The 14,207-nt window shown below is 33.6% G+C and overlaps 1 protein-coding gene across 2 annotated transcripts in view; it reads right to left on the bottom strand.

Annotated features, from left to right (window-relative positions):
- The window catches only part of ASCC3 (activating signal cointegrator 1 complex subunit 3), a 263,322-nt gene that overhangs the window by 54,973 nt on the left and 194,142 nt on the right, over positions 1 to 14,207 (bottom strand). For both annotated transcript variants that reach the window (XM_065735653.1, XM_065735658.1), the window contains exons 28-32: positions 13,965 to 14,110; positions 13,735 to 13,855; positions 11,647 to 11,789; positions 2,179 to 2,316; positions 1,957 to 2,077 (exon numbers count right to left, since the gene is read on the bottom strand). In XM_065735653.1, the coding sequence (XP_065591725.1) occupies positions 1,957 to 2,077; positions 2,179 to 2,316; positions 11,647 to 11,789; positions 13,735 to 13,855; positions 13,965 to 14,110 (669 nt within the window). The remainder of the gene's footprint in view (positions 1 to 1,956; positions 2,078 to 2,178; positions 2,317 to 11,646; positions 11,790 to 13,734; positions 13,856 to 13,964; positions 14,111 to 14,207) is intronic.

The raw sequence follows: 14,207 nt of genomic DNA, 5'->3' as shown, positions 1-14,207 counted from the left end.
GCTTTTAACCACTGAACTAAACTCTTGAAACATCAAATACTATCCAACTGGCAAAGTAAATGTCCGGTAACTGAGAGAAGGTCCTTCCCAAAACATTTGACTTTCCTGAAAGAAGCATTATTTCAAAATTACTGAGCATTCCAGCATGATTCATTCTGCACTCTGCTGCTTCCTTGGAGTCAAGACATCCTTAATAGAAAAAGGCAAGTTCAGCAGGGAGAAGCCAAGTTGAAGGAACAGCGAAGGCATATTTGAGGGCAGCATTAAAGACACTATTGTGAACATTTGAAAATATTTCCAAAACAAACTTTGAATTTTCATTTATGTGCTGCTGAAAAATGGTCTTACCTATCCATAGGACTTCAAATACATGAATACTCTCTAGAAAGTTAAAAGTGCTCTAAACCACACCACATGTTTCTTAATAAAATAAGGAATCTAGACTTCAAGTTGCAGTGCAGACAAAAGAATCAAAGTCATAGATGGTAACTTCTGTTACTTTTCTAGGAAGCCTTAAATAAAACTCAAGAACTGAACAACCCCCACTATGCAAGTAATCTCAAATCAAAAGGCTAATAAAAAGTGAAAGCACAAACCTTTCCTAATACCTAAGCAAGCACTTGTACAAAATATTTCTAAAACAGCACAGTAAGGCTCCAGTGCTTACTGAGTTTCCAATTTCTTTTGAAAATATTATTTTAACTATTACCCTCTATTACAGTCCCGCAGATTCAACATAAAATCTAAAATATGAGTTGGTTTCTTTCCTCAGCACTTTTCCCCATTCACTAATAAAGTCAGTTGCCGCTGTTCTTCCAGTCAGGAAGTATGATATACTAGTGCTCTACAGAGGCTGTTTATACAGGGTTTACACGAGCCAGTCTGTCACAAAATGCAAGTGTGCATGGCTAAGCTCCCAGGTCATAACAGAATCTTTGAACAAGAAAGTCTGTCTGGAAATAGATCTCAAGTTTCCTGAAGAGTACTAACCACTAAATTAGCACCATGATGAACCCATTATTCAGAGAAGTAACCTGTGTATTATTTCCAGTTTGAGCTATTTTCATTAGTAAGCTTCTCTTGCCAAAAAAGATGTGTGGCTACAAAGATGCAAGATCTCTATTTACATTACAGATAACACTTAGATTGTCTTTAGGTGTACACATCTCTGGCACAGTGCTGGATCATTTAATAAACTTTCTCTTATGAAAAGAGAAAGAGAAAACAGAACAGGAATAAATTAGGAAACCTGGAATAAATTTAGCATGTCTTCATTCTTCAAGCTTAGTACCATCCAGACAAATATTCTCCCTGTCTGAACTCTGATATAAGTTCCTCAAGTGCTTAGTGTCTTAAGCAAAAAAGCATTGCAGAGTAGCTTATGAAAAGGTGGAAATTACTGGAGGGTAGGAAGCAATAGAAGTCTATATCAAACGAGAAATTCAAAAATCTATTTAAGCTGATTATTTCTGAAGTATTACTGAAGATACTATACTAGTTAAAGTTTTTGTATACTGTCAAGTAATGACATAAAATGTATGTTCTTATACATGTATGACTCAATTTTTGCACCACAGGTAAGTTAAAAATCTGTTTCTATTTTAGAAAAGTTTCAATAATGAAAAACTATTATTTGTCCGAAAAATTCTTTTCACCCAAATTACTAGACAGCTAAATACAATTCTATATTGTCCCTTGATATCTATTTTGAATGATATACATTAATAGTACTTGAAAAGGAAAAAAGATTTATAAAATGGAAACATTTTTTTTAATCACATAAAACTTTAGAAGTTCTCTTACAACTCAGATTAAACAAAGAAACCCACCCTCATAAATTCTAGCCTCCACCTGATTTAGGTATTCTCATTGGTTAGTTACTAAATAATTCAGATCATTCAGATATACTTGAAATACATTTGAGCATACGAGCATTCCCATAAATTATGTGAGTACCTGTAATGGGATAATCCACATAACGCCTTGTTTTTCCATCATAGTATTCTGTTCCTTTAACAATTACTAAATGAGCTGGAAAATTTACACCCCAAGCTAATGTGCTTGTGGCAATAAGAACCTAAAACAGGAAGAAAGATTGATGAGGTACACGTAACAAAAAGCCAACTTTTAAAATTCCATGTAAAACTCATTATGGCAAGATTCAAAGAACAAACATACCTGGATTTTACAGTTCACAAACAATTCTTCCACAGTTTTCCTGTCTCTCTCATGCAGACCGGCATGGTGCATGCCTATTCCAAAAGCAAGAGTCAGCTTCAAATTTGAATCTCTAACTGTCCCTATAATGTCATTCATCTGTAACAGAGCAAATAGTCACATTTTAAAACAGAATACTCAGACATTTTTAAACTTTTATGGTTATCATTATTTTTATTACAAAGACAATTCGCTCAACTGTTTACACACACAGGAATACACCACCTCTGCTCTTTGAACAGTCTTTTTCAGTTTAAAAAAAATCAAATACTGTATTAAGAGAAATACAAAACTACATGACTATTGATACTCAAAGCAGAATGGACAAGGAAATGAAAATGATGAAAAGCTTGTGACAGGTAGGCAAATGCTGTGTACTCTGCTGTATTAGTCTAATGCAATTCCTGGTACAAAGATACAGGAAATCCCTGCAACCAGTAACATAACAATCCTGAACAATACATTTGGTTTTCTCATACCTCATACCATATTTTTCATAAAAGATAGACATGTTTTTACAATTTGATAATTCTGCAGTTATTATCCATGAATAGAGTTCTTGATTCACATGCTGAATTACAAATTTGAGTCAATGTTTTGAGAAAGAGTTTGTAATTCATGGATTTAAATCCTGTTGTGAAATTCAATATAAAGGAAATACTTTTACTTGAAACTGAAAAGATTAGATAAAAAGTCATTTTTTCTACTTCCCCTCCCCCCTCCCCCCAATTTCATGTCCATTACTATCTGGAAACCTTTTAACTACACCCTACGTTTCTTGCCTAAGTTTTCATGTGATGAGTTCCATAATAAACTCAATTATTTCCACAGACGACTTCTGTGAAAAGCACCTCACTAGTAACAAACAGAAGCTTTGTAACTTTGTTCTCCTTAGTGACTTTACTCCTTAATAGTCTTTCCATTGTTGTACTTCAAAGGCCATTTATTATGTTATGTGATTTTCATATAGTTATAGTCAGGAACTTTCAAACCTCATCTCTTATTAGTGGTTTTCTGGTGCCACCAGCAGCGGCACAGTGATATTACATACTTACAGGCAACATTTTTCATAGTTAACCTAGGAGTTATAGCCAAGTTTAAAGAAAATAGTCTTTAAACTTCTAAGTCTTCTTTTTAAACGATAAATGTCTAAGCTGAGTATCATGAAACACTGAGTTTTGATGCCTGTGTAACTGCAGTGATATAACATCATTTTCACTCTGAGGTGGTGCACTTCTGAAGTTCAGAACTGTAAATTTCTCTGAAAGTTTCCTAGGTTTTATAATTGTCAGGCCTTAACATTAATTACTTTTATTAATTACAATTACTTCTGTACCTAAGCACAAGTAATATATAGCATCATTATTACTAAACATTTCTTTAAAGTAACAAAAATGCTAGAGAATATGAACCGATACAGAGCATTAAAAAAATAAAAGTCAATCCCTTTTGTTGGGAAGAGAAAATTATAAAGCAGTTTAAAAAGTCTTTTGTTGAAGTAATAGCGACTAAGTGAAATAGGATAGACAGAAGGAAAAGAGAACCAGATTTACAAAATTATTTAGTTCTGGCTTTGTCCAATCAGTCTGAACTAATGAAAGCCCCTAAACTGCATTTTCTCTTGTAATGCAGCTGTCTGGAGGATCTTTACACTATCCCGTATCCTGGCATGTACGGAAGAAAAGGATGCACAGAAAATACAAGAGTACAAAGGACTATAAAACTTAGAAAGGAAAGGAAGCTGGAAGAAAAAAACAATGTTTTGAGAAGTGAAGAGGGTATAAGTCTGTTTAGGAAAGGGAAACAAGTAGAGTGGTAGATAAGCAGAAGAGAAAGAAAAGAACTGAATGAAAGGAGGATATGTTAAAGGATAAAATCTATCAATCCTGATACAATCAGCAAATTTCTCTGGTGAATATGTAGACATGACTGTAGTGTAGAAAACATTAGTTATGACCCATCTTAAAGACTTCTAAGACAAAAAATAACTGGATAAAATGAGAACCTGCGTACTGATTTTCCCGACAGTTATGACCATCAGATATAGCAGTAATCAGCTATACTAGTAAACATATATTCAATCAGTAAAGCTTTTGTTTCTACCCCCTACAGATTTATGAAGTGGCATTAGCATAGTGCTTAGAGAGACACTAAGAAATAACAGCTTTATGTATACATTTCAGAGACAAGGAAGTCAGATGAAAATGTGGAAAACAGCACCAGGAAATATCAGGAAAAGACATGAAAACATAAATCAATTTACAATTTATTTAATTTCTGTGTTTAAAAATTGATGAAAGATATTAAAATGCTTTTAAAAATTAAATTGCTTTTCAAAATTGAATTTTTATCCTTCCCACCAAGATTCATCACCTTCTGACAATCACATCTTCAATGTAAGGGAAAAAGTCAGGCACAATGACATTTATTTTCATTATTCACATGAGTAGAATTTGATAATGTGAAAATAATGAATAAAATCCCTTTTCCTCAAGAAGATACAGTGATCAAATTAGCTGATTTGGATTTGTCTATAGCAATTAGACTGCTCCTGCAGCACATGCAGTTTTACAGCATTAGTTCTTTTCAGCACGGAGCCCAAGCTAAACCATTTTGTCATACAGCTTCTAGCATATAACATCCTAAATTCACACAGTCGGGAATTTATTCAAAGATGGTTTTTTTGCTCTTACAATCAGCGGTGGTTGTTTTTTTTTCCCCTCTGACTTATATTACAGCAGTGGCCTGTGGTGCTGTTAGTCATACCTGCAAAGCAGTGTAATTTACCACAAGAAAACTCAAAAACCCTTAGCAGGAGAGCTGGCGCATGTACCGCTATCCTGTCATTTTAGCAGCAGGGATTCCTAGTCATTTTTAGCTGACCTCTTACTTTCACATAAATCAGTGTAATAAACACAGCTATTTTACCCATAGGCACAATCCAAGGCTTAAAATTCTCATGACAGTTTATTGACGAAACTCTCTCTTATGTCAATTTAGTTTTAAGAATATTATCATTTTTATTAAAAAAACTACTAGTGTAATTAATAGATCAATTAGGCAGAAACAGACACACCATCTTGACTATAAAACAATTTTTATGTTTCTACAGTGTTGCAACTTCACTTGTTCTTTAAAAAAAAAAGTAATGTAAACTCAAAAAGGTCAAAGAATTACAGAAAATGTATTTTAAAAATGCATTTTACTGACATAAAACAAAGAAACAAACACACACACATACAAAAAAACAAACAAACAAACAAACAAACAAAAACAACAGAGAACACCTGTAACACTGATTCTGGGAATCTATTTCAAGGAGGGATTTTCCCTGGGCTCCAAGAAAGGCAGGATTGGGCCCATGTGGAGAAGCTTCTGCTATTTTTCACAAATCTCTTGAATACAAAAAAAATCTTCTGTTCTCTCCTCTAGCACCAAGTTGACTAGGATTTTACCTTTTTACCAAAAACCTTTGAAAACCAAGAAATATTTACTGCAAAATACAGTATTGCAAAATACTATTATAGAAAAATAGTCTATTTTGATCTTGTATATTCTAATCTCTGAACAAGCTAGATTTCTCTCAGACTAGTAAGTAGTCATTTTCTTTGTTCCTGCACATATGTAAACTGTTGAACCATTTACTTTAAGCTAATAGAACTTTTTTATTTTTTAAATTTATTATACTTAAAAAGCTTTTGTAGAAAGATAGGATTCCATTTAAGTAGATACATTACCCTGTGCCTGAAATACATTCCAGTCAGAGTATAATTCAGCAAGTTGATGACAATGCTGGCTCCAAAAGAAAGGAGGAGACCAGATTGGACAAGAATGAGCTAACAGATTGTGCAGCCCAATTCTGTCCCTTTGAGTGTGATATATTGTTTCAAGATGCTAAAAACCCATACTTTCTCAAAGCATATCTGTTGTGCTGGTTTTCCCATTTTCACAGAATCCTCATTATTAGTACTCTGTACTCTTTTCAAAGCACGTCAGACTCAGACCATATGCCACTGAATAATGCTTATCAATTGTCTAAAATGCCCAATAGAAGAAAGATGTGCCAAACAAAAGAATCATGAAAGTTATGAAGTCTTTTACAAAAATAATTACATATTTCACATCTGCTGCAGATGTTAAGTGAAATAAAAACATCTCCTTGTTATAACTAAATGTTAATTTTTTATGGCACACTTTTGTGTCATAAAAACAACATCTTGTAGAAGGAAGCTGAACTTCTCTAATGAGCGTCACACTTAGAAATCATTCATGGTATCTTCCTGATCCTTAAAGACATGAAAAATCAGTCATCCTAAAAAATTAAAAATCGACTTCTCCTCACAATCCAGAACTTTCCCACTCAAAGCAAAATGCTCAGTGCACCCCAGTTAAGATTTTTCAAGAAATATTAAAGATTTAAATAGATGAAATATTCTATTAAATCTATACTTTTAACACTAACACTTCATTTGAAAGACAGCAATATACCCATTCATAACACAGAACAGATACTTCTGTTCCTGTCTGATAGCACAGCTTTACTTCAGAACAATAATATGGACATAACACATTATTTGATTTAAATGTTAGAGAAGAAAAAGTCATCTTTTTTCTTTCCAACAGTTCTTGATTTTGTTTTTTTTTTCTTTCAGCGATACAAAACACAACTTTATGGTAAAATTTCATTTGTTTTGAGGCATATGTCTATGCATATTTCCACATACTGTAGACACACACACACTTATAATTAGCACACATGTTTATGCACTCACATCTCTAAAATCTTGAGATCACTACGAGCCTGATTCATTCTTTCAGAGTCAATGAACGACCTTCATTCAAGTGCCCTTGTGTTCAGTGGGAGCTGAATATTGCTTGGTATGGATGCTATTGAATATTACAGCAGGTATGCTTGTGCTAAAGGATTCTGGTTATTTCTAGAGGTCTCATAAAGAACAGTCTTAACAAGATGCAGATGGTAAAATGATGCACAGAGCAGAATGCAGAAATTGTGGTTGAAGTTAAAGCTGTAAACGTGGGTACATTTATTCTCTTGCAGTGGAAATATCAGAAGAAAAAAATCCGCATATCTAGTCAGGAAATAAATTTACTTAAAATCAAACAAGCAAACTAGAAAATGCTTTGCTTGTTTGCTGCTAAGAACTGCATTCTATCCTCATACAACAAACAATAAATACTACTTTATACATTTGTTTTAGGTTAAAAACAAAAAGCAGTAAAGACATTACAGAAAAATAAATAAGCTAAAAACTTAATTCTAAGAAATTCTGTTTTACAAAGATTGCAACATTTACCACCACCACAAAGAGAAGAACTTGTTTCTCTTTAGACAGCTCCAGATGTAGAACAGTATATATCACATACAAGCTTACCATCAAACTGGTGGCATTCTGTTTTAAAAGGATAATCTGAGCTGTTGTCCCTCTTAACAAGTTAAGTAATGGGTCACAAGCTTGAACATGACAATCTTGGCTGACAGCTAGAAGTTTGAATTTTAGCAAGTAATTGCAGATTTATAACTCGTACAGATTTATAAATCATCTCAAGATTACACAAAAAAACAGGGTAAGCATAAGGTTTTATTTTTTCCCTGGCATCTGCTGTCCCACTGACATGGATGAACAATAAAAAGAAGAGAGAAATTACTTAATTTAGAGGGGCAGTCTTCTCTTTGAAATGCACTGCCTATTCACACTGCTGTCATGATGCACCTGTGCCTCATAAGAAATAGAAAGGAAGATCTTTATAGAGTGAGGTCTACTGAAGAGTCCTTGAAACTACTGCAAACAGTCAAAAATGGCAAAGGTGGCATCTTCAAATGTTTCTTCACTCTTTGGTGAAAAACAAGCTCTGTGTTGGGACTGCATGCTCTAAGAGGGATAAAGAGCTGGTTCTGTATAGACAATACATTTTACCAAAAAAACCCCAAACAAACCAAAAAAAAGCAACACATCTCTAAGGCTCTAGGATAAATCCTTTTCTTTACTCTTCAATAGAGTCAGATTCTACTTTGGGCAAACTGTGAGCATTTCTGCTTAAATTCTGAAGAACTAGTTGTTATACCAGATTTTTTGCATGTGCTACACATAGAACATTTACGGAGGCCTTCTTGCTCAGAGTAAACAAAACATGAAATATTTAAGAGTACATTTCTTTTATGAAAATCATACCCAAAGCCTGAAACTAATTTGGATAAAATCTATTAAAATGATCTAACTGGTTTTGTGAATTAAGTCCAGCAGAACTGGGGAAACAATAAGTGCTAGCAACAACAAGCTTTATCAAGTATTGTCCTGTCTTCTGAAGATTGACTTGTCTCAATCTTTTCCACAACTTTCAACAAGGTGAGTACTGTGGAGACAAGGGTATGAGCAAGAAACTTTACATCAGATATGAAATTCAAGGAAAACACCCATGAAGAATCCTTTCCAAAATTGAATGGAATTGTTGCAATATATATTTTCAGCAGATGGAAGTAGAACAAAGCTTCTTTTCATCTATAAATTCAACTGCATTTGTTAGACCACTAATTCCTTTAAGGGTGAGAAAATCTGTGACTTCTCCATGATGCAGGTATGCTTCTGTCTACTTTGGTGGCAATGGATGAAATGTTGTTCCTGTATGTTTTTTATACATACAGATATATATTCCAGAAACTTCATTATGTTCACGTCCTTGGAAATATAACTAATTGAAATATCATCTGAATTTGATACTTGCAGGTGTGCGGAAGAGGAAAAGGTGGCCTTGCCTGTTATCAGAGGATTGGGAAGAGAAGTAATCTTGAACTTTTTGAAAAGAAGCCTTGATGGGCTTCTATAGATAGGAGATGCCAAACAAAGTCTATCTGGGGCTACCACAGCAGAGACAAATTCGATAAACTACAAAGAAGATTAAGGAAACTAAGATGATGATCCAGCTGATAAACACATACCAAAGATAAAACATTGGCTTATCTCGCCAATTCCAATCCCACCCTGAAACCTGAATTGCTCCGTTGCCACACTGTCTGTAACAGAGACCTGTTTGCAATGGTTCTAAGAATCTGTGCCTACCTCACTAAGATTCTTCCAGATGTTACTGTGGGTAGCATCACTTAGAACATTTTAAGTAGCCTTATGAAATCTACCCATTGGGAAGCCAACATAAGCATAGAGTAACTCTTGGGCATCATGTAGCAAAACAAATTAGACAATCAAATGAGTAAAACCAATGAGTTTTCGAGACAAACTTATATTGATCTAAATTAATATCATTCAAATAAGGATGAATGAAAAAAAGTGCCAAGACCTGTTGTAAAGCCTGTAAACTCTGTATACACCCATTTATGAAAAGTCTTTTATATCTCAATACACTTCACAAATAACAACTACTAGTTTTTAGCATTAAGGAATTTGTTTGTAAGTATCCCTCACTGAACACTGTTTTACAAAAGACAAACATAATAAACTGACAAGCTTTAAAAATGGTTAAAAGTCAACAACAATTTCTTTTTCCTAATTGGTCCATTTTTATTTCATACGGACTTTAGAACCATATGAATTATGTGAGAAAGTGTTGAGGACTGGAAATGACTACTGTAAAGAAGATGTTAACTAGTTCTAGTATGTCAAAAACTGTATAGTAATAAGGAGATCTTTTGCCTATTTCACCTAATTCAAGCTTGACTTATTGTAACTCCAAGTTAGGATATTTAAATAAAAAATAAGCAATATATGCATTATATATGTTGCATTACCATAGCTTTGTCCTATGCTTCAGTGACAAATGAAATTCAAGTTAACACTGATATTTTAAAACACAAAACTACAAACTGGTTCCTTAATAACCAAAAGCAATGTCCACGTGATCTTGTAGGTACTTTATACAATTATGTTATGCAAGATATTGGTAAGAAACAAGAACTGTGGACATAATCCTCAGTCTTTTGTATTTACATAATTGGAACTCAATAACTTGATAGGTATCTTTGTTAGGCTCCATTCGGGTTATTAATTCAAATACCAACCACATGCAAACATTACCAAGCTAGTAATAGCAAAGTCTGCTAGCCTTGTCAGCTCCCCTTTCAAAACCTTCAGAGGTATAATTCTGAAACTGACAAAAATAACTAGCCTCTGACAGGTTACAAGACCATGTTCCATATTCAAATACTTTTAACAGAAAACCCTTTTCCAGGAAGTCTCTCATGCATAAGTGAAGAATCTATGGTTCTTCCTGGGACAGTATGGGGCTCACAGGACTCAGGAAACTATTCAGATTAATGCAAGTCATTTAGAGCAAGCTGCATGTTGCATATTCTAACTGTAGATGGGATTACTACGGTAAGACAGTGGAAGGTACTAGAAAACTCTATTAGGCAGTAATAATTTTGATATGAAACATTTCTGTTACGCTCAAGAAAACAAGTTAAATTGAAGTTATAAATTAGAAAAGAAGCATCAGATTAAGACATGTTTTAGTACTAGCAGTTTGTTAGCCAAGACATCCATTTTCTCTTGTAAAATCCATCCAAGGTAGGAAGGATATAAATGTTTTGCTTTATCTCAGAGAAAAAAAAAATTTTTGTGAAGAGCAAAGCCAAATGTTCTTTCTTATCTAGAAATCTATAGTTTCGGCATATAATTTTTAGTACATGTATACGTTTCATATAAATGTTGAATATTCAGTTTTTACTTGGTCCTTATGAGCCACGTATTTTGCTGTGTTTTGGTTATATCACAGAAATTCTTATGTAGACAGTGAGAGAAAGCTAGCTTCCAAATCCTAGGAAATCTGAAAAACAATTTTTTTTTCTAAAGTAATGATGTACTGGAAACAGTACCATTCATCCAGAAGGAAATAAATAGTTCTGTATTCAGAGCAGGTGTAGAACTTAGTTCATTAAAAAAAACTTAGTACACATTTTGTAGAAAGCAATCAAAACGGAATATTGAGTGGGTATTTATTACTTGAACATTTTCTTTTTTTTCAAATAAATTAAATAATTTTTTTGAGGAACAATACAAGAAAATGTAATTAAAGATTATATTGCGTGAGAAGAAAAACAATGAAAAAAAATTGGTTTAAATTCATGCCACAGATTTCCGGCTGTAAGACTCGGAGAACAGTAGCTCTGCTCCTTCTACTCTTTGTATTTGTGTTAAAGACTTGTAACATGTGATGTAGTTGTATGGAACAATGAAACCAGCATTAATAATGCATCTGCAGGAAAAACAAAGTAAATTGCTTTCTAGAGTTCAAATCTTGCAAAGATGTTTATATACTCTTAATGATAGTTTTAATTTCACACTTGAAACACTGTTTCAAGATTTACCCTCGAATCACTCTTTGTTTTCAGAATTATTAATTTTCAAATATACATCAGTAAGACAGCAGCAAACCAGAATTCAGGTAATATTATTCTACCTCTCTTTCATCCATCTTCAGCCACTGTTTGGGATCATCCTCGGTAGCTAGGAAAGCTATCAGATCTAAGGCGGTAAGCCTTGTTTGACGTCTGGATGACACAAAAATAAGAACAGGCTTGGCTGGAGAATGGCTTCGAATTGCTGTTGAGAAAAACAGAACTTGAGAATCAGGCCCTTTAATGACAAAACCCACAACTTCTACTTTTAATACCTACCCAGTTGATATACTGTGTAATACCTCTGCTGATGTACAGTATGAATGCTTTGTTCTGACAGAAAGATATGACTCAGTATAAACCATCTCTGAATCAAAAATCACACAACTGCTCAGCTGAATCTGAGATAATTTGCCCTACTATTTTGGTAATGATTTTAATATAAAACTTTAAGAGAATCAATTAGAAAAGGAAAAAAGAGAAGAAAAAAAAAAGAAAATGAAACACAAAAGCTGGACAGGCTTTCTAGACTTCAAAGCTTGTGCATTTCTCTGTCTAAGGCTAATAAATAAGTTATGTTTTTCTAAGCTATTAGGATATGTTGTTTTTGGCTAAGTGCCATCGAGGTCCGAAATTTGCTTTCTGTTTGACCTGATTCACAGACTGCATAAATTCATGTCAGCCTGTAAAATATCATTTCAATCCAGTAAAAATAGAAAAAAGGTTTAAATGGCAGAGAGTAATCTTTGAATACCTTATGGTGGACATAATGGAATAAAGAATTTTTTTTCTAATTACTGTGACACATTTAAACCAATCATGCTTTAGAACTTTCTTAAAAAATATTTTCTTGCTCTGTCCATGCTTCAAAAGTTTCAGGTTTCAGCAATTTTTTATGATCTCAGGAATAAGGATACATCGAAGTGGTAAAAAAACTTTAACTACATCACGGCAAACAAGTGGTGGGGAAAGTATACAGATTTTTTTTACATAAACAAGCACTAGAAGTATTATCAATTGTATGTAGTTTGAATACACTCTCAGAAAATACATTTGTGTTTCCACACGTAATCCTCATTCTACTGATTTTTTAATGAATTATTTCTGAATTTTTTTTTCATACTATAGAACATTACATATTATTCTTCAGTTTATGAACACTATCCTGCATATACACATACTATATAACTGTGAAATTATTGAAAATGGATAATTAATGTGTATTTATACCTTACAATTATATATGCCAGTATATCTATATATTTTAAAAGCCCAGTATCTAATGGATTTCTGTTGCTTCTGGAACAGGTGTGGCATAACAGCCCAAGACAGATTTATTGTTCATTAGTGTTTTTGTACAATGCTCTTGTGGAGGTGTAAATAATCTGAGCTGCCAAGATTGGTCTCTAGTCCACAATCAATACTTTGCTTCTGTCATAAGGATAATTAAAGCAGCTAAAAAGTCACCTCACAAATGTCACCTCACAATCAACAACAGTTCACGTTACAAAATTTATACTGGAGGTTATTTTTAATTGATATAATAAATATTCCTTATGTAACAACAACAACAAAAAAAGTTCCAATAAAAGGTAGGAGTTTTTCTTCAATCTATCCTGCATGTGAGTTTTGTTGCGAATAAAAAATTGAAAACAGAAGCATATCTGGATGCACTACAAATTTTGAATTTTATGGTTATTGCTTTGAACTAGAATTATGTGAGGTTAGCCTGACTTGCAACTTCTGTTTACAATTTTTTAATGCTTACATATAGTGGTCCATATGAAAGTGCCTCACTAGATTAATAATATGAATGGTTTTATTGCTCTCTAAATTGCAAATATTTTTACAAAATGTTTCTTTATGGTGTCAAACACTAAGAGAAAACATGCTTTTATTTTCCCTTCATTAGTACTGATTTTATTCTTATGTTCTAAATATGCTAAATTCCACTGTTATATGTTGCATGTGTGGTGCTCTTTACATTTCACACAAATAGCTTTGGGTCATTAGCAGATGCATACTCCTCCTCTACAAGCCAAGAGGACATATAGTAATACATGTCATAAAGTGTGCTGCAAATGAACTGTGTAAAGTGTTCAGAATCTTGCTTATACAGAAAGAGAGAAAAAGTCTGGGAGCTTGCTTACCCTGAAATGCAGGTTTGTTCATGCGAGCCATGCGAGGACAGTAATGCTGGCCAGGGAATCCCTGAATGTGTACCTCTAGAGGAACTGGACGTACTGAGGGTCGGAAGTTGAACAGACCCAGCTACAAGAAAACATTTTTGTTCAAGTTTAATCTGGAATTATCTGATAAATCACTACTTTGCTTTCCTGCAGCACAAATACATACCCATCTTCTGAAACATTTTTCATACCTGATTAATATTTAGCCAATCAGCAAGATCTCTGGCATTTGCTAATGCAGTGGATAAGCCAACTACTCTTACAGGCTTCTCTGTGTGAGATGAGATGAAGTTTGTTCGAGACACAATGACTTCCAGTACTGGGCCTCTCTCATCCCCTAGTAAATGTAAAGTACATTGAAAAACAGAAAAGATTTATCTGTCAAAGAACAAGCACAGTTCTTCAAATTTAGCGATGACTCTGATAAAAAAAAT

This window comes from Cyrtonyx montezumae, unplaced genomic scaffold, assembly GCF_038088225.1.
Source record: "Cyrtonyx montezumae isolate F1298 unplaced genomic scaffold, pur_monq_1.0 scaffold_0, whole genome shotgun sequence".
Lineage (NCBI taxonomy): Eukaryota > Metazoa > Chordata > Aves > Galliformes > Odontophoridae > Cyrtonyx > Cyrtonyx montezumae.
The sequence above is the reverse complement of the archived record's forward strand: the minus strand, read 5'-3'. Positions and strand labels throughout refer to the sequence as shown.